Here is a 20,073-nt window from a genome sequence, read left to right on the forward strand (position 1 = left end):
AAAAACAAAAAAAAAAGAGTAAGAAAAATTAATGTAAATTAGCCGTTTTATAATCAACACCAAACACAAATATAGTAATTGAATAAACTAAAATCTTGTGCAATCATCACGATACAAAAAGCTAATATTAAGTGTTGTGTACATCATCTTGAATACAATTAGCTTCGTAGACAACTACTTTTTTTGAAAAAATAAATAAATCAAAACATATCATTCCCACGACCAAGTAAACAAAATCAAGATCACCAACCAAAGAAACCCTCGGACGCAGTAGTTTAGCTAACACCAAACATTCTCTGTTCTTTAACAAGATTATCATGCAACAATCGTCAGAAAATTTGGCAGAAAACTAGTCAATGCTCATTCAACATAGAATGTTGATTAAATCATTCGGGATAAAACCCTTTGTTGGACTCAAAACAGAAATCAACATAAACTACTAGACGCTAGAAAGGCGAATATCCATGAAGACCAAACGCTGAAACAACAGTTCAACTGCCATTGTATGCCAAAAGGACTCAGAGACATCAACATAACGACTAGACGGTAGAAACAAGAATGTCCCTGAAGTCCAAAGGCTGAATCAACAATCCAACTGCCATTGTATACCAAAAATACCATTCCACAATAAGAAGTTGTCAGATGTATCTGGAAATCAACTCTTGCTCGACCTGCACCATAGAATGAATCAACTTTTAATCAAGTTTAGATAGTGAACAAAAAAACACTGTCAAAATAAAAATGAAGTGTAAGATATATAAGGAATACAAGAATTAATTTAGAACAAGTAAAATGGTATTTGAAATTGCCAAAGTTTGCTAAACGTATGTTAGCAACTCACATTATCCACAGTAAAGTAAGTTATTTTATGATCGTAGTTTTTCTAACAAAATAATCCTAAGGGAGCAACCGTATTGCTTAAAATCTTAACTTGATCAAGGCAAGACTTGAATATTCTATATTATACCAATAGGGTGGTTGACACTTGGCTGTGTCCCCAAATTAAGCTGCATTGGAGCTAATGCTTGTATTGACTCGACTAACGATGAGCTGGACCCAAGTTTAATAATTTCTAGCTTGAGCCAACTTTGAGCAGCATAATGAGGCTGAGGTTCAAATATCTTAAATGAGCTAGAGGTCAAGCCTGTGAGCTTTCAAAACACTCCTACAATTTTGAACGACATTTTGAAGCCTCTAAGGATATAGAACCCTCATGTAGCATCTTGTGAAGGCTCGGTGAAATAAGATGCTCATTATCATTACTCACCCTGAGAATTTCGCTCAAACGATGCTGAAGATTTTTGTATTCATGCTTTATGTCATTCAGCACCTGGAGGCACCTGCAAAATTATGATATCATAAAAGACCATTCAAAAAGGACTGTTCAAAAACGTTCTGAATATTAAGGAAAGCATTAGTTAAGGATAAATTGTATATTATGTAATCTGTTAGCTGTAAATATTCTACATAATTAGAGGAATCACAAGCTCGATTAGTGGTAGAGAATCACTCACTTTCTCTTATTAATTATTCTTCTTGTTGTATATATATCCTCGGTAATGGAAAGATAATATACACTTTATTTTCACAACTTATTATTATTCATTCTTCTTTACCTCTTACATGGTATCAGAGCATCAAAATTACTCAAACGAGTCTCGATCCTCTCCAAATGGCCGAATCACAATCCACAATTATCAATTCTCACAATAGTCCTTCATCCATCTTCTCCATCAATGCCAACACACAAATCTCTGTCAAACTTACATCCACTAATTATTCATCATGGCGATTCCAATTTCAAGCAATCCTCATAGGCTATGACCTTATGGGATTCATTGATGGATCCAAACCTTGTCCTCCACAAAACATCAAAACTGCAGAGGGTGTCACTACAAACCCAGATTATACTCTTTGGATACGACAAGACCAACTAATACTCAGTGCTATAGCCAATTCTATCTCTCCAAATCTTGTTCCTTTTATTGCATCTTCTCTTACATCAAGAGAAGCGTGGAATATTCTTACCAACACATATGCCAAACCCTCTCGAGGTCGAATTACACTATTAAAAGAAGACCTTCGAATTCTCACAAAAGGGACACAGTCAATAACCGACTACATGCAACATGTTAAAGTCATTGCCGATGAACTCTCCATGCTCAATCATCCTATTGATAATGATGATATCGTGTTGAAAATCTTAAGTGGCCTTGATGAAGAATACAAAGATCTTTGTTCGGCTATGCATGTTCGCGAAAGCTCTGTTACGTTTGAAGAACTGCATGAAAAACTCATCAATTTTGAAGCACACCTCAAGTATGAAGCACAGAAGAAAGCTAGCATTCCTCACATGCCTGCCTCAGCCAACCCCACACAAAAATCATCTCATTTTCAATCACAAAAGCCACCACCAAACCGCACATATTACACACCGGAAAATACCAAAAACCATCGTCCTCGATTTCTCGGAAATACATCTACATATCCTTCCCAACCTCTCTCTTCTGCCACACATCCCCGTCCATACCTTGGCAAGTGTCAATTATGTAGCGAACACGGTCACTCTGCCAAACGTTGCCCTACGTTTAAATGCATACCTTGGTCTCCCAACCCTCAACCTAGTAAAAATCCAAACAACACTCCCATATACCAAGCACACTTTGCCACCCCTCAAGCCTATCCAGCCTCTCCACTTGCTCCTTCTGAAACAGAATGGCTACTCGACTCCGGTGCATCACACCATGTCACATCCGATCTACGAAATCTGTCCCTTCACTCGGAATATCCTGTGACTGAAAACATACATATCGGAGACGGCACAGGCTTACCTATCACTCATAGCGGTTCAACAACACTGCCTTCTTCTTCTAAACCCTTTCTTTTAGATAATGTTTTATGTGTTCCCTCTATGAAAAAGAATCTCATTTCTGTTTCTCAATTTTGCTCCAATAATCATGCATCAATTGAATTTTTACCATCCTCATTTTTTGTGAAGGATCTTCGTACGGGGGCAACGCTATTGGAAGGAGCGACTAGAGATGGTGTTTATGAGTGGCCGCATGTATCACCATCAACAAAACCTGTAATTGCCTTTTCGTCAATAAAAGCTTCTGCCAACCAATGGCATCATCGCCTTGGTCATCCATCTTCAAGTATTTTGCGTCATTTAATTTCCAATAAAAGCTTGCCCGTGTCATCTCCTTCAGAGTCAAGCTTCGCTTGTAATTCTTGTCACTGCAATAAAACACATAAATTGCCATTTTCAATTTCCTCACTGTCAAGTTCTCGTCCTCTTGAGTTAATATACTCTGATGTGTGGACCTCCCCCGTTGTTTCGTATGATGATTATAAATACTATATCGTTTTCGTAGATCATTACACTCGCTATATTTGGCTTTATCATCTTAAGCGCAAATCTGATGTTTTTGACGTTTTTATCCGCTTCAAAGCTCTTGTGGAAAAATATTTTAACAAAGCCATCATCACTCTTTATACAGACAATGGTGGCGAGTATATATCTCTTAAATCTTTTCTGGCCACCAATGGTATCTCTCATCTCACCACCCCCCCACACACACCTGAGCTTAACGGCTTTTCCGAACGCCGTCACCGACACATCGTCGAGACTGGTCTTACACTACTTCAACATGCGCACATGCCAATCTCTTTCTGGCCACATGCTTTTTCTACCGCCGTCTATCTCATTAATCGAATGCCAAAGGTTAATCTCGATATGAAATGTTCCTTTGAAAAACTATTTAACACCACACCCAACTATTCAAGGCTAAAGGTGTTCGGATGTCTCTGTTATCCGTGGCTTCGGCCATATGGATCTCACAAACTTGAATCTCGCTCGAAACCCTGCGTTCTTCTTGGTTACTCCTCCACACAAAGTGCATATCAATGTTATGAACCAATATCAAAGAAAATTTTTGTCTCCCGCCATGTCACATTTGTCGAAACAATCTTTCCCTTCTCGCATCAATCTCTCTCACTTCCTCGTCCGCTTAGTACTACTTTCCAAGAATGGATACCGACAAATCTTCCTAATTTCCACTCCTCCTCACATAATGCTCCATCCCCACCTCAATATTCATCATCCTCTGATTTCAGATTCAATCATCAAAATTTGTTACCTGAGGTTATTCTTTTACACACTACACCACCTGCTACTGTTATATCCCACATTCCCACTACTTCTCAAAGCCCGTCCGATCCCAGCCTTATTTCCCCACAGGTAGACTCTGGTGATCATGTGGCCACCCCTACTCAACATTTCTCTCGCAATCTCCATAGCATGTCGTCGGAAGCACCATCCTTATCACCATCCTCATCCCAACCAGCCAAGCCCTCCTCACCCCACAATACTCATCAAATGCGCACTCGAGCCAAAAATCACATACACAAACCTCTCACCAAGCTTAGCTTGACCACCACTCATTCCTCAGCCCACATCGAACCCACATCTGTCTCCCAGGCCATGAAACATCCTCAATGGAGGGCAGCCATGTCCGATGAGTTTACTGCTCTCTTACGTAATGGAACTTGGCAGCTTGTTCCTCCGAACAGTTCACAGAATCTGATTGGATGTAAATGGGTGTTTCGCATCAAACACCATCCTGATGGTTCCATCGATCGCTTCAAGGCTAGGCTAGTTGCCAAGGGCTTTCACCAACGACCAGGCATCGATTACCATGAGACATTTAGTCCTGTCATCAAACCTACCACAGTGCGTCTTGTACTCAGTCTTGCTATCTCCAAAGGGTGGCCTCTCAAGCAAATGGATGTCAATAATGCTTTTCTTCATGGACACCTAACTGAAGATGTCTATATGATTCAACCCCCAGGCTTCATTGACAAGAACAATCCAACATTTGTCTGTCAACTCAAGAAAGCTCTCTATGGATTAAAACAAGCCCCAAGAGCTTGGTACAATGAGCTTCGCCAATTTCTGCTATCAATTGGGTTTGTGAATTCCAAGACAGATGCCTCTTTGTTTATCTATAATCATATGCATCTCACCTTGTACCTTTTAGTGTATGTCGATGATTTAATCCTGACAGGTAATGATGATGGCCTTCTAGGCAGGTTCACCACCCAACTTGCCAACAAATTCTCCATCAAAGATCTTGGCACTCTCTCCTACTTTCTCGGTGTCGAAGTCATCCCATCCACTCATGGTATTTTCTTATCTCAGCACAAGTATATCCATGATCTCTTACAAAAGGCCAACATGCTCAATGCAAAACATGTTCAGACACCCATGTCTCCTAATCATGTGCCAAGTTTACTTGATGGCACCTCACTCACTGATGCCACAGAATATCGTTCTATTGTTGGTGGCTTGCAGTACCTATCACTTACACGCCCCGATATTGCGTTTTCTGTCAATAAATTATCACAATTCATGCATCACCCAACTACCGAACATTGGACAGCGGTCAAAAGATTACTCCGTTATCTTCAAGGAACTATACATCATGGTTTGTTTCTTCGCAAGAATTCTCCCTTATTACTCCATGGTTTTTCGGATGCTGATTGGGCCGGTAACACTGACGACCGCACCTCGACAAGTGCACATGTCATTTTTCTCGGACATAATGCTATTTCATGGAGCTCAAAGAAACAACGCACTGTGGCACGTTCTTCCACTGAAGCAGAATATCGAGCTGTAGCCTCTGTCACTGCTGAAATCACTTGGCTACAATCATTGTTACATGAACTAGGAGTTCACCTCTCTCCAACCCCAACCGTTTATTGTGATAATATTGGCGCCACATATTTATGTGCCAATCCCGTCTTTCATTCTCGGATGAAACATATTGCTATTGATTTTCATTTTGTTCGCGAAAAAGTACAAAGTGGTATGCTTCGAGTTTCCCATGTTTCTTCAGAAGATCAACTGGCCGATGGACTTACTAAGCCACTATCTCAACAACGTCTCGAGAAACTTCGAGTCAAGATTGGTGTCCTCCCAAGAGCCACCATCTTGAGGGGGCATATTAAGGAAAGCATTAGTTAAGGATAAATTGTATATTATGTAATCTGTTAGCTGTAAATATTCTACATAATTAGAGGAATCACAAGCTCGATTAGTGGTAGAGAATCACTCACTTTCTCTTATTAATTATTCTTCTTGTTGTATATATATCCTCGGTAATGGAAAGATAATATACACTTTATTTTCACAACTTATTATTATTCATTCTTCTTTACCTCTTACACTGAAAACGTGTCATCTACAATAGATTAGAATGAACACAGAAATAAGGAATGACAGAAGATAACATACACGAAATCAAGAGAATGCAAAATATTTGCCTGCTTGAAGCCTCTTAGGATGTAGAACAAATCAAGGATATATTCAATGGACGTTCCAGAAATTCAAATGTATGACACGTGGATAACCATTTTTAAGTTTCATAAGGTACAGATCTACTTTCATGGTCATGAATAAAAAGTACATAAGATAAAGCGTTGAAATTGGATTCTTCTTTAACACAAAAAAATTAGTGAGAAGGAGCATTTTGGAGTTTTTAAAGAAAACTACAAAGACAGATTTACCTTAGAGTTTTCACCATTTCACTTTCAAGCATTAAATAGGTGAAGGCGGTGTTTACACAAGCATGATGCAAACATGCATTTTGAAAATGCTCATGGATTTGATTAAGCAGGTAAATCACAATACATTCACATACTCAGGATTGAGAGGGTAACATCGTAAAGAGCCAGTGAAACAAGAAGCGAAGCTTCAAATTTAGTCAAGCGAACATCTTTTATACGCAGTGATTTTACATCCAATTTGAAATAAAGGAGGATAAGTAAGGAAAAAAGATGAGCTGATATAGAGAAACTTATTCTCCTAAGTGCATCACCAAGATTCACTTCTGAAGTTTTCTCTAGTGTTTGCCAGTTGCCTTAATCATATAAATGACTATCAACTATCATAAAGAACACGAGTTCGTCTACTGCAAGAGTAAAAGATTTTCTGTTGGCCGTTGACAGAAGGCACATTTACCATGTTTCGCTTCCCTTTTACTCTTTTTTGCTTCCTATCATTCCACGTTTCATATTGATGATCTTTTGTCGTCGTTAGATTCCTTGTTTAAAGTTCGATGGCATCGGTCAGATACCGTTATTGGAAGTAACATATTGACTTCAAAGCAAACAAACGAAAAATACTTAAAGAGTTAAGATCGTATCAACATTAAGTAATGATGTTCAACCAACAAAATGGCAAAAAGGAAAAGAGTCTCCGTAAAAGGCGGAAAAAATGAAGCTATCTCACCCTTCTTTGGATTCTTTCTCAATAGCATGGCTTAAATTAGAACAAGCAGCACTGATACGGCACGCTCCAATGCTGTAAATTAAACACAAAGCATTAATGTAAATCCTTCCACCACATTATTATCAAGAGACTGGTAAATTTCCAACAATAAAAACAATAATGCTAGCTTTTTCATTCAATAAAAATTAAGATTGAAAAAGGCAACTCAAACAGGAAATTTAAGCAAATTCAAGCAGAAGGCCAGCAGAAGCAGATAACTTCTACATCAAGACCCATAAACATTTTCAAGTCTAAAACGAGCTGTTAGATTTACATGTGTGTAATTACCATGCAGCACTTCCTTTGAGCTTGATACAAAGTTCGTTCATCTCACTAAGGTCAACATGTGGTTGATTCCTGCCAATGATCGATCACAACGATACAGTTTAACAATGAAGATCACCTCCTAATAACATAAGATAAGCCAAATCAATGTGTAAGAAAGCCGTACAAAGTTTTTCCCATCTGTTTCACCACTTTTCCAACGTCGGTGGAAAAATTAGAAATCAAGTCGAAGAAGAATCTAGTACCACCGTCCTCCTTCAACAAATAGCACTCCCGAAAATGGTAATCAATCAATCCCTACAAGCATCAAGAGTAAATCAAATCTGATCATAGATAAAAAAAAGAAAGATCTATATAGTGTGCTTAGTTTTGTATTTTTGGCCAGTTTTCCAAGGACATATCGTGCAAACAACCCCAAGCAAATCTTAACGATTTTTACATCGAATATTTACACATAAATTAACACTACAACCATATAAATGTAAATGCAAGATCACGTCGATATCAAAAGAACAATGTAAGATCATTCCATCCAAAAGCGGTGAGATATAGTACTCGTGAACTAATTACGAAATCACATAGGTCATGTGTATAACATTTGATTAGTTCTATGTCACCACATGCACCATAAACTCACTCATGATTGTGCACATATATATATATGTAAAACACACTAATGCATGTCCAAAAGGCTGAAATCCTTGCACACTCGAGTCCCCGAAAAAGACTTAACCCGCATGAACCAAAACCTTTTAAAGTCAAATTAGCATAAAAAATTTCCCAACTTCAACTATTCCCATGTCAATTAACATAAATCTTATCAATGCAATTCTTTTCTTTATGAACAAACAAAAAGACACAGAACAGAGGAAGGAAAGAAAAGAAAGTTACATTATTTTCGAGTCGTTGAATGGCATCAAACAGCAATTGTTTAAGGGCTTCTTGGTCCATTCTCCGATAACCTATGGTGCCACAGCAAGTAAAATTAAGCGAAAGAAGTAATTTGATTGGCATAACAGTCGGAGAATCCGATGAAAAAGATGTGGGGTGTTGGATATCTGAGCCTAGCTAGCTAGCTAGGTTGTTGACATAAACACATGTGCATGAAATCAGCGGAACTCCACGAATGGCCAAAACTGTTACCTTTTTTTAATAACACAAGAGTATCTAATATTTATGGAAATAGGAAGATATGACAAAATTACTAAATTATAAACTTTACTTAATATAAATTTTATTTTATTAAGAAACTATGATCCTATAAGTAGTATCTGTGTTTATAAATATTAGTCGCTAAGGAAGTAAGGCGTATGAGTTGCGTGTGTAAATGATATTTGTCGTTTGAACATAATGTATTTATCATTTTATCTTTCCCTATATATAAAGAATCCGTCCTTAGATAACATTTTTTGTTTTACCAAAATTGTTTTTATCATGTGATATAGATATTACCATTTTGTTTTCTTTTGTTTTTTTCGACATTACAAGTTACAGTTTAGTTCATCCATAATTTTTACAATTATGATATTACTCTTATTTTAATATAAATCAAATTAATTATAAAAATATTATACAAGTGCGTGCATCAATACACTAGTATTTATAAAGAATTTTCAAATCAATAATGGTTAATGTTAAACAATAAAATCAAAATATTAATTTTTTGTGAAACTCGGAGATGATATCAAATTATAATTTTAAATTTTTTTATAAGGGTGTGATAATATTATGTTAAACGAGATATAATAATTTAAAAATTCAAAAATATAGATAAAATATAAAAGAATATTTTATTGGATTTGATAGCTATAGATAAACAAAAAATTGATTAAAATAGGTTTTTATTATTTTCTTAATAAATTAGGATGAAGTGTTTTTGGATATATTTGGTTTATCAAAAATTATACCACGAAATCATAAGTAGTTACTCTAAATTTCTCCTACATTAATATTAAATAATAAATAAATAAGATTAATGCTAGATGTAAACCTGTGTTAGTGTATACCGTTGCTTACAAGTTTCCTTATCAATAACAAAATTATCATTGACTAATAAGATATATATTTATTTCTTTTCATTGATAGATTTGTATTTGGTAAAGGAAAATGTAAATTAACGTAAACCAATGTATATACTATAAAGTAGACATCTAGAGTTTTTCAATAAATAAATATATTACCCATATTTTTTTAAAATTAAATAAAGTAAGTGCTTTTATTTTATTGCAATTGTTAGACTCTATGAGTATTTAGTTTATAATTTCAAAAGTGTAGATAAAGATAAAAGTAAAACGTTTTATCTACACTTTTGAATTTTTAAAAACGTTAACGTTTTATTAGGATATATAAGTATATATAAGATGAAAATTGATAAAAATAAGTTTGATAATATATTTTTATTAAATAAAAATATAATATTTTATATTTGAGAAAATGGATATTTTTGGTTTAATAAAACACCATCGTTAGTTATTTTAAGTTCTGTTTCTTTAATAATACTAGTAAAAAACACGTGCTACGCACGTGAGAGCACTTTGTTTGTGTCATGTTAGTTATTTGATTGAATAAAAAATGATGTTATATCAATTTTTTGGAAATGAAATAATAGTTACACAAATGTGGCTAACAATATCCATAAATTAATTATTTTTTAAAAAAATTATTCATGACTTACAATTCTTGATCTTTTTATTGTTTATTTGTCTCTTTCTCTCGATGATGTTGTTGACATACCAATTTTTTTATTATCTTAAAGTTTGATGCCTATGATGTGTTGGTTATCAATGATCTCTGAGTTTTTCTTATTTTGGCATCAATATATTGAATCTTCTATTACTGTAATTGACTTCAAATAACTAATGTATTTATATCAGTATTCTTTTTTATTCTATAATTTGCATACAATTGATTTTAAATAGTGACATGTTCTTTATATGTTGTCAAACGTTGTATGAATTTCAAATTTTCATTAACATCACTATCTAATTCACATTATTTCAAGAAGAGTGATTAAATTCGATATACACAAATAATAAACCATACCATAATGTATTTTTTTTCCTTCGTTAAATATTGTGTTTGACAAACTATACTTATAAATATTGGGTACAATTAAAGATAAAACAAATTACATGTGAAAATTTTTGTAGATATGAATATAATCACGGATATATTTTATATATTTATGAAAAAAAAATTGTAGATATAAATATAATCACGTGATATATTTTATAGATTTATGAAATTTTATATTTATAAATATTTATTCACGTTGGAGAAAACAATTAGTGACTTCTCAATAATCAATATTAATTCATGTCATATTACCTTCCGCACATTGAAAAATCATCATTCGAATAATATATATAATTTTTGGTTTTATATTAACTGATTGTTAAGACATCTTAACTTCTCTTATTCCTCTTCTTCTTCTTATATACTCTAAAAAAAAGAGTTTTGAAATATAAATTGTATCTAGTGTGAACATAGAGAGTTAATAAATAAATTTGTACTATGAAAGCATGTACGAGCAAGGTTATTATGTTCGATATTTGAAAATCAAAATCACAAACAGATCTTCGAGACTAAAATTAATTAATTAATTGCATATAACACTTCTATGAAATTCAAAAATTGCTAAAAAATAATAATATTCTATTAATTTTCAGTGTTTTCAAGTCTTGTGCACATATATCCTCATGTTTTTAAATTTTGACAGCACACCCCTTGTCCGTAATGTGTGCTCAAAATTAGATGTACCAAAATGAGCTAGCGATGTGGGTCAGTCCACAATCCGTCGCAACTCACCATTATATCTTTGATTTAAAAAATAATTTATTGTCATTAATTGAATCTACAATAATGTATTAAAACTAAATTATTAATTTTTTTTGCATTTCTTTTCTCAAAGAGAAGAAATAAAGGAAAAAATTATCTCGACCATATTGTTCTTTTTCTTTGACGTCATTGAAAATTATAAGCTAAAGCAGAACAACTATGGTCTTTTTCTTTGACGCCATTGAAAATTATAAGCTAAAGCAGAACAACATCGACGTTGTTTAGATGTCAAATCCAAAAAAAAATTAATTAAATTGATCATTTCTTGTGACAATGGGGATTTCATCTATCAAATTTTACCCGTTCTTCTTTGTTTTTTTTGTTATGTTCAAGGGCCCAATCCACAATTTATTATATTTAACCATTTTATGTCCATTTTTTTTAATTTTTGATAACTTCATATGTGAGTCTCTTTTGTTGTCCTAACTCTTAAATCCTAATAATTTCTTTCTTTTTCGGGTGAAAGTTGACATGTTCTCATCATTCCTAATTACCTCAATTAATTGGCTTTAGTGTTCTTGTTTTTCTTGGTTAACTCATAAAATCTTCTTTTTTTGGTCATTTTTGCCTCTTGTATTTTTGTTCGCGTTCAATTGTGTTTGTTTTCGTGGTCTTCTGTTCTTTGGAATCATATGCCAATGTATTTGATTTTTGACAATATATATGCTTCTACTATCAAAAAATATTTGGATTTGATTATGATGGTTATATGTGGTGAATTATTTATAATTATTAGTAAGTTGGTTTTTAACAATGTTATGATTCAAAATCTATCCATTGGATCAATGACATTATCAAAAGATTGCAAGAATGTCAGTTGCTATCTTCAAAACCCTGAAATCGTGCTGATAAATTTGGTCAACTTTCAATTTATTAGAGACATGATGACATATTATTTAAAAACTTTTAGTTGACGATGATCAAAAGAGAACTTATAAAATTATAATCATGAAAACTAAACTAAAACAAATTGTGAAACGCAAGAACAAATGATCTTGAAACACACACACACACACACTCTAAACTTCAAACATATTTCTATAACTTTCGTTTTAGGAACAAATGATCTGGAAGAACACGTGACACGGTGAATCACATTCACATAGACTTGTGCATGTAATAAGAGATATGGTTAGAGTATTGTAAAAAATATAAGGTTGAATTTGGATCAGGAGTGCAAACGAACTGAACCTGTTCGTGAGCTTTACGAGCCCGCTCGATAAATATTTGATTCGTATTCGAGCTTATCGAACTCGAGCCGAATTCGAACATAACTTTTTTTCGAGCCGAGCTCGAGCCGAAATTATACTGTTCCATAGTTCGCGAATAGTTCGTGAACCTTAATATTTAATTAATATAATATAATTATATAATAAATATATATACATTTTAAACTTTTTTTGAACATTTCGAGCTTTTCGAACCATAATATCCGAATAGTTCACGAATAGGTTCGAATATTTTGAGCCGAACTCGAACTTCATTTCGAGCTGAGATCGAGCCAAAATATTTGAAATTATCAAACTTCGAATCGAGCTCGAACTCGAATATACTCTTATCGAGCCGAATTCGAGCCTTAAAATTTTATCATTATTCGGCTCGATTCGGTTCGTTTGCACCCCTAGTTTGGATAGAAGGATTTGAAATCATATATTTAAATATATTTTTATTGTTTAGATAACTTACATACAAGAATTTTAATTCATCTCCATATTTATTTAATTATACTATAATTGATCTAGTCACAATGAATTTCAATTTCTTAAAATATTAGAACCATATGAAATCCATCATGGTAAGTATAAATAGAGTGTAAATAAATATAATATTGATTTGGTTTTATATTGTTGAAGTAATTGAATAATGAAGATGAATTCCAAATTCATGAATTTCAAATAAGTCAATCTAAATGCAAACTAATAATCAAATTAATTTATAAGAATAGAACATAAACTATTAATAAATAATTATAATGTAAAATAATTTATGTAAAAATATTATGATAAAATAATGAAAATAATGCTTATAGTCGAAATTAATTAATTTCTATTTAACTTGAAATGTATTACTTTTGATTAATTAATTTGGCTACCAATAACTAAACATGTTCTCATTGACTATACGACACATACATGATAATATTTTAGACATTGAAATCATATTGGAAACACAAATAGATCAACGTTACGTAAAATATTTAAATTTTAACATTATTTAAATTATAAAAAATTGTTAATTATTTATTTATAATAAAGTATCACATATAATTAACCAACTAAAAAGTCACTCATACCTAAATGATGCAAACTATAAATGAAACACAAACAACGAAATTGACTGTTACGTAAATTGTGCAAATTAATTAATTTAATTAAATTTAATATATGAAACACAAAAAATTAAAAAACATTGACCAATCTTAAAAATCAATAATCCAAATTTACCTTTATTTTTGCTCCAATTTTTCCACACATTATCCATGCTAAAAGCACACACCAAGAACCAATAAAGTGCTCAATCGAAAATTCATAGTAAAATTTTTTAACTCATTTATTGGCTCTTTTAATTGAATAATAATATTATTATTATTATTGTTATTATTATTATTATTATTATTATTATTATTATTATTGTTATTATTATTATTATTATTATTATTAGTTTTTATTTTTTGAATCTTATTTTTATATTGGTTGATATTTTGATTGCCCAATTTTTTATTTTTATTATTATTATTATTATTATTATTATGTATTATTAATATCAATATTATTATAATTAAAATTATATTTAATAGTCGCAAAATTGACAAAGTTTGACAAAATTTTGATATTCAATGTTTTGCCCTTATTTTTTTATATATTTACCAAAACATATATTAAAAAATCTAATCATTGAAAGATGTTAATGACATATCACAATTCTAAACATTGGCTCTTTACCAAAAATATATTGAAAAACCTAACCATTGAAGGATATTAACGATAATGATAATAATAATAGAATAATAGATTATTATTATTATTGTTATTATTATTAATTTTTAAATCTAATCATTGAAGGACATTTAACAAAATTTTGATATTCAATGTTTTTTATATTTAATGTTTTGAACTTATATTTTCATATATTTACCAAACGCTTATCGAGAAATCTAAAGAATGAAGGGTATTAATTTATTAATATTATTATTAATTTTAATATTATTATAATTTAAGTTACATTTAATAGCCGCAAAAGTTGACCAAGTTTGACAAAATTTTGATATTCAGTATTTTTTATATTCAACGTTTTGCCCTTATATTTCCATATATTTACCAAACACTTATTGAGAAATCTAAACATTGAAGGGTATTAATGACATATCACAATTCTAAACATTGGCTCTTTTATATAGAATAATAGATAATAGATAATAGATAGTATAGGTATACCGTATGTGTATGAACATTCAATCTTGATATTATTCATAAAAATATTAATAAAATTTCTTTTTAAACTAAAACTTTTGGGGAAAAAAATGATTTTTCATACATCAAATTTCAATTTCCTGTGAATTATTGAAACATTATCAAATTTCAACATTTATATTAACACTATTCATCTTATGCGTGATGACATCAATTAAATTATGTTACCCATATTTTTTATGTTTAATTTCATAAAAGTTTGTGTGTATCAATGTATACCTATTTTCGAAAACCTTATCTTGAACTTATCTAAAAAGTTTATTTGTTTAGCATTTTTTAATGTAGTGCATATTTCATTCGGGTTAGGCCCCATGAAAAATAATCGGCCCAGCGAAATTTTGTAATATATCTCAATCAATTAATGCATCAAATATCTACGAGACAGCTAAAAGCATATCATTTGTGAATTAATAGTTTAAGCTTTGATTGGGTATTATATTATTATTATTATTATTATTATTATTATTATTATTATTATTATTATTATTATTATTATTATTATTATTATATTGAGACTAAATTATTTTCCTGTGAATCAATTGTATTTATGAGTGGTCTCGAAGTCGACTACTCGATATTGAATACCAAAGTACGCATTGAGCTAGTACAAAAACACAAAATGACTTGAAATTCAATATAAGTGCAAACATATTTTAATAATACTCAACGTTTACATCGAAAGGATCAATATCGTTATTGAATGAAACAAAATCCTTAGAAGGATTTGGTGTATAAGGTGGCTTTGTGCATCTCAAAAGTGCCCAATTCACACCATCAAAGAAAGGGTGTTGCTTCATGGCAGCTGCACCCATGGTACAACCCAATCTTTTGCTAGGATCCTTGTTCAACAACTGGATGATCAGATCCTTAGCCGAGGCCGGAACCGACGGGACGACGTCCTTAGGAAACTTAAGCTCTCGAGCCACGATGTTCGACAGGGTGAACTCGTTGTCGGTCCCCTTGAATGGTGTCACCCCGTAGAAAAGTTCGTATATAAAAACCCCGAGAGTCCACCAGTCCACTGCATTGCCATGCCCTTCGCCCGAGACGATCTCCGGGGCGAGGTACTCGTGCGTCCCCACGAACGACATTGATCTTGCCTCGATGGGCTCGGCTACTATCTTTAGGGTACTACTTCTACTACCCTTCCTACACCTCCTCCGGGTCGGACGACGGAGGCAGGAGACGCTAGGGACGACGCAACTTGGTAGCATACACGACGGTATGGAGAATCGACGAGACGAATTATTATAATCGGCATGACTAGACGACGACTTGTGAGCTTTTGAATTGAGTCGATCGTAGACTATTTGTGGCTTTGATGATGTTGAATCATCACATTTTAGGGAGAGGTCAAAATCGGTGAGCATTATGTGACCATCGGATTTTACAAGTACATTTTCGGGCTTTAGGTCTCGATAAACTACGCCTAGCATGTGTAGGTATTCTAGTGCAACAATCACTTCTGATGCATAAAACCTGAAAATTACATTCAAAGTTATAATAATAATTATTTAAATCAATTATATCAATCAGTAGTGTCCAATGAATGGTGGATGTTACAACATAACTTTTATATATCTATAATTTGGATCCGATCAATCTATCTCGACATAAGATATGTTCGACTTGGGAAAAAATATGTAACAATTTTTATGACATGAAACAAGATAGATCATGATAGCAATCACCTGACGGCGTCTTCGTGGAATCTTTTCTCCGGCTGGCGTTGCCGGAGAATATGCAAGTCTCCGCCGGGACAGAACTCGGTTAACAAACAAGACCACCTGGGGCATTCAATGGTGGTGTAGAGGAAAGGCAAAAATGGATGGTCCAACATTTCAAGTATTTCCCTCTCTGTCCCTGCTCTGCCCTCTTTATTCCTACAAGCCAACTCCTCCCTATCCATCATCTTAGCTGCAAACACACACCCTTTAGACCCCTTTAGCTCCACCAGGTAAACCGTGCCTATGTCGCCGCTCCCGAGCCTCCCGATGAACGAAAAGTCATGCAGAGTAAGCTTTCGTGCCATGCTTTCGGACCCTCGACTATTGGCATCTCGAAAGGTTTCGATGTCATCGCCATTAGTTTCGGAGGCAAAGCTCGTTTTTGGATCGGTGGCATCGACCAAGTCGTTGATAGCCATAGTCGTAGTAGTAGACGCAAAACTCGAGGTTTTCCGTTCATCGGCCATGTTGGATATGTAAGTCTCCATGATGTGGCGAATTTCATACCAAGAAAGAAGTGTTTATGATCATGTATAGGTAAGTAGATGAGTGTTGTTGAATGTGTAGATATAAGCTAGGAGGAGAAATCAAGAATTGGATCTTTTGAAGAGTGTGGGAGTGTGGGGGGAAACGTTTTGGGCCGGCAATTAGAGGGCTGGGTCTCGATGCCGGCGATTTTAGTTGGGTTGGGGCCCACGTATGGACTTGAGTTTTTGGCTATATTATTTAAAATAAATTGGATTATTATTTTTTAATATGTGATTAATTTGACTAAAATTTTCAAGATGAATGAATCCATAAATAAACAATGTCGATAGAGCATCTATTGATTATGACTTTAAATCTTAGATAATGTAGTTGATAGGGAATCGACCTTCAGAATTGGATATTGGAGTTTAAATACATTAAAAAATAATAATAATATTGGTCATAAAATTCTGAATCTATGGTCACAAGATAGAGTAACACAGACGGTTTCATCCTTGAGACGGGTCAATCATACTCTTATTTATAATAATAAATAATACTTCTGACATAAAATGTAATACTTTTTAATGGATAACTTATATAAAAGACTCGTCTAAAAAAATAACTCTTGAGCATGACTCTCATAAGAGTTTTTGTCCACGAGAAATTATATTATTTTCTTGTTTCCTAACAACTGATTCGGCAGAGGTATCTCCACAAGAAAATTGGATTTAGTCTGCCCAATTTCATTAATTATTTTTAAAAATAAAATCACGTTTTTTTTATATATAATTTGACAAGATTTTAAACTTCAATATTTTATAATCTCTAAATCAAATTACGTGGTGGAGGCTTTGTATTGTATCCAGTTCACAAGAATGAAATGAAAATGATTGCCATTTGGTTCCGGGCCAAATCAAAATTAACCTTAATTTAAGCTAGCCACTAATGCTTGTCTTTGTCTCGCTCAATCAACTTTCTGGTCGCCCAGCTCAGCTGGAGAGGCTTAGCCTGATCTGAGAAGTGCTAATTCATTTCAAGGGGGTGCAACACTTCTTAGTTTGGGCCTACTAAGGATTTCTTCTAGCTTAACCGCGAGAAGCTACTAGCTTACTAAGCTTCTTTCCCTCTATCTCTACGAAAAGTACAAGTACACACGTATTGCTTGTGTATAATAATTGAGTTATTTGTATCAAATGCCTTTGTGAAATATTGAAAATGCACACTTCTTCCCTGTGAAATTTTAATAGGCATCTTCAACCTTGACCTTTTATAAAATTAGCACACTCGCCCCTTCAGATGAGTGATTGTTGCGCACGCGCCCCTCATGCGACTGGACAAACATTTTGATATTTGTTTTGCACCAAATACCCCTGTGAAATATTAAAAATTCATATTTGATCTTCTGAGAGTATAATTTTTAAATTTATTCAACTCATAATACACAATTTTTATTAACATCCAATTATAAAATATTTAGCAAACACTTTTCGTTTTATTAATTTTCATTTTTATTTTAAATTTAAATTTATTATGATTAATTTATTTTTTTTAAAAAAAATATTATTATTTTATTAAACTCACTTCGTGTTTCCAACTTCTCCATTAAACATGCATTTATAAACGAGATTTAAATACCTAAAAGTACCAAAATATTAAACCAAATAATAATTTCATGCATATTAATTTTCAATTTAGGACTATATATTTTTTAACCAAAATCTAAATTTTTTAAAATGCATTGCAGAATTTGCATTAAATAATAATACATAATATTTATTAAGATCCAATTATAAAATATTTTTCAAACATTTTTAATTTTATTTATTTTTTATTTTTTATTTTAAATTTATAATTCTTAATTAATTTGTTTATAAACAAATATTATTACTTTATCTCGTTATCATTATTTTATCAAATCACTTTGTGCTTTCAACTTCTTCATTAAACATGATTCATAAATAAGGATTTAAATATCTAAAAGTACCAAAATATTGAACCAAAATGATAAGTTCATGAATATTACTTTTTCGATTTAGAATTATATAACCATGTTATTTTTTATTATTTATTACAAATTGTGCAATGTATCTTCTCGAAAAGTTTAAATTTTGGTTCAATAATATATAGTCATAAATCGAAAAAGCAATATGTTTGAACTTATGAATTTAGTTCAATATTTTGGTACTTGAAATTATTTAAATCCTTGTTTATGAATGCATGTTTAATGGAGAAGTTGAAAATACGAAGTGAGTTTAATAAAATAATGATAGCAAGATAAATTAATAATATTTTTTAGAAAATAATTAATTAATGATAATACATTTAAAATAAAAAATAAAAATAATAAAACAAAAAATGTTTGCTAAATATTTATAATTGGATCTTAATAAAAATTGTGTATTATGGATTGAATAGATTTAAAAATTATATTATAAAGGGGTTAAATATGTATTTTTAATATTTTACAGGGTATTTGGTGCAAAAAAAAATAACAAAATGTTTGTCCACTCGCATGAGGGGCGCATGCGCAACAATCACTCATTTGAAAGAGCGAGTGTGCTAATTTTATAAAAAGTCAGAGTTGAATGCATATTAAAATTTCACAGGGGAGAAGTGTGCATTTTTAATATTTCACAGGTATTTTTGGTGCAAATAACTCTATAATAATTACATAAATATGACAATGTATTGCGTGTACATTTTAAAAATTATAGACAATTAATATAATTTTGAAATGAATATGTGAAAGGAAGATGAGCAGAAGAAATTGAAATCTGCAAATTAAAATTTTGATAATATTCATACCACCAGGCACCAACTAATATATGGCTGAATAAGATAGAATGATAAGTGTTTGGGCCTTAGGGTATTTTTATTCCATCATAGTACTCTGCTTCTCCAAGGATGGGCTTCGAAGCCCAATACTAATTATCAAGTAATGAAGGATCCAAAT

The 20,073-nt window shown here is 32.4% G+C and overlaps 2 protein-coding genes across 2 annotated transcripts; both read right to left on the bottom strand.

Moving 5' to 3' along the window:
• Nucleotides 1–410: 410 nt before the first annotated feature.
• On the bottom strand, nt 411–8,627 carry LOC140894339 (histidine-containing phosphotransfer protein 2-like). Its single transcript, XM_073302834.1, has 6 exons — nt 8,507–8,627; nt 7,782–7,912; nt 7,619–7,687; nt 7,292–7,363; nt 1,268–1,340; nt 411–671 (listed from the first exon to the last, which is right to left on the bottom strand). Exons 1-6 carry the CDS (start codon nt 8,564–8,566, stop codon nt 639–641), a joined length of 438 nt encoding a protein of 145 aa, XP_073158935.1. The 5' UTR covers nt 8,567–8,627; the 3' UTR covers nt 411–638.
• A 6,948-nt stretch (nt 8,628–15,575) lies between these two features.
• On the bottom strand, nt 15,576–17,224 carry LOC140864792 (protein kinase G11A-like). Its single transcript, XM_073269164.1, has 2 exons — nt 16,614–17,224; nt 15,576–16,401 (listed from the first exon to the last, which is right to left on the bottom strand). Exons 1-2 carry the CDS (start codon nt 17,135–17,137, stop codon nt 15,576–15,578), a joined length of 1,350 nt encoding a protein of 449 aa, XP_073125265.1. The 5' UTR covers nt 17,138–17,224.
• Between the last annotated feature and the right edge of the window lie 2,849 nt (nt 17,225–20,073).

The sequence above is a fragment of the Henckelia pumila genome, chromosome 4 (assembly GCF_033568475.1).
Source record: "Henckelia pumila isolate YLH828 chromosome 4, ASM3356847v2, whole genome shotgun sequence".
In the NCBI taxonomy this organism is placed as follows: Eukaryota; Viridiplantae; Streptophyta; class Magnoliopsida; order Lamiales; family Gesneriaceae; genus Henckelia; species Henckelia pumila.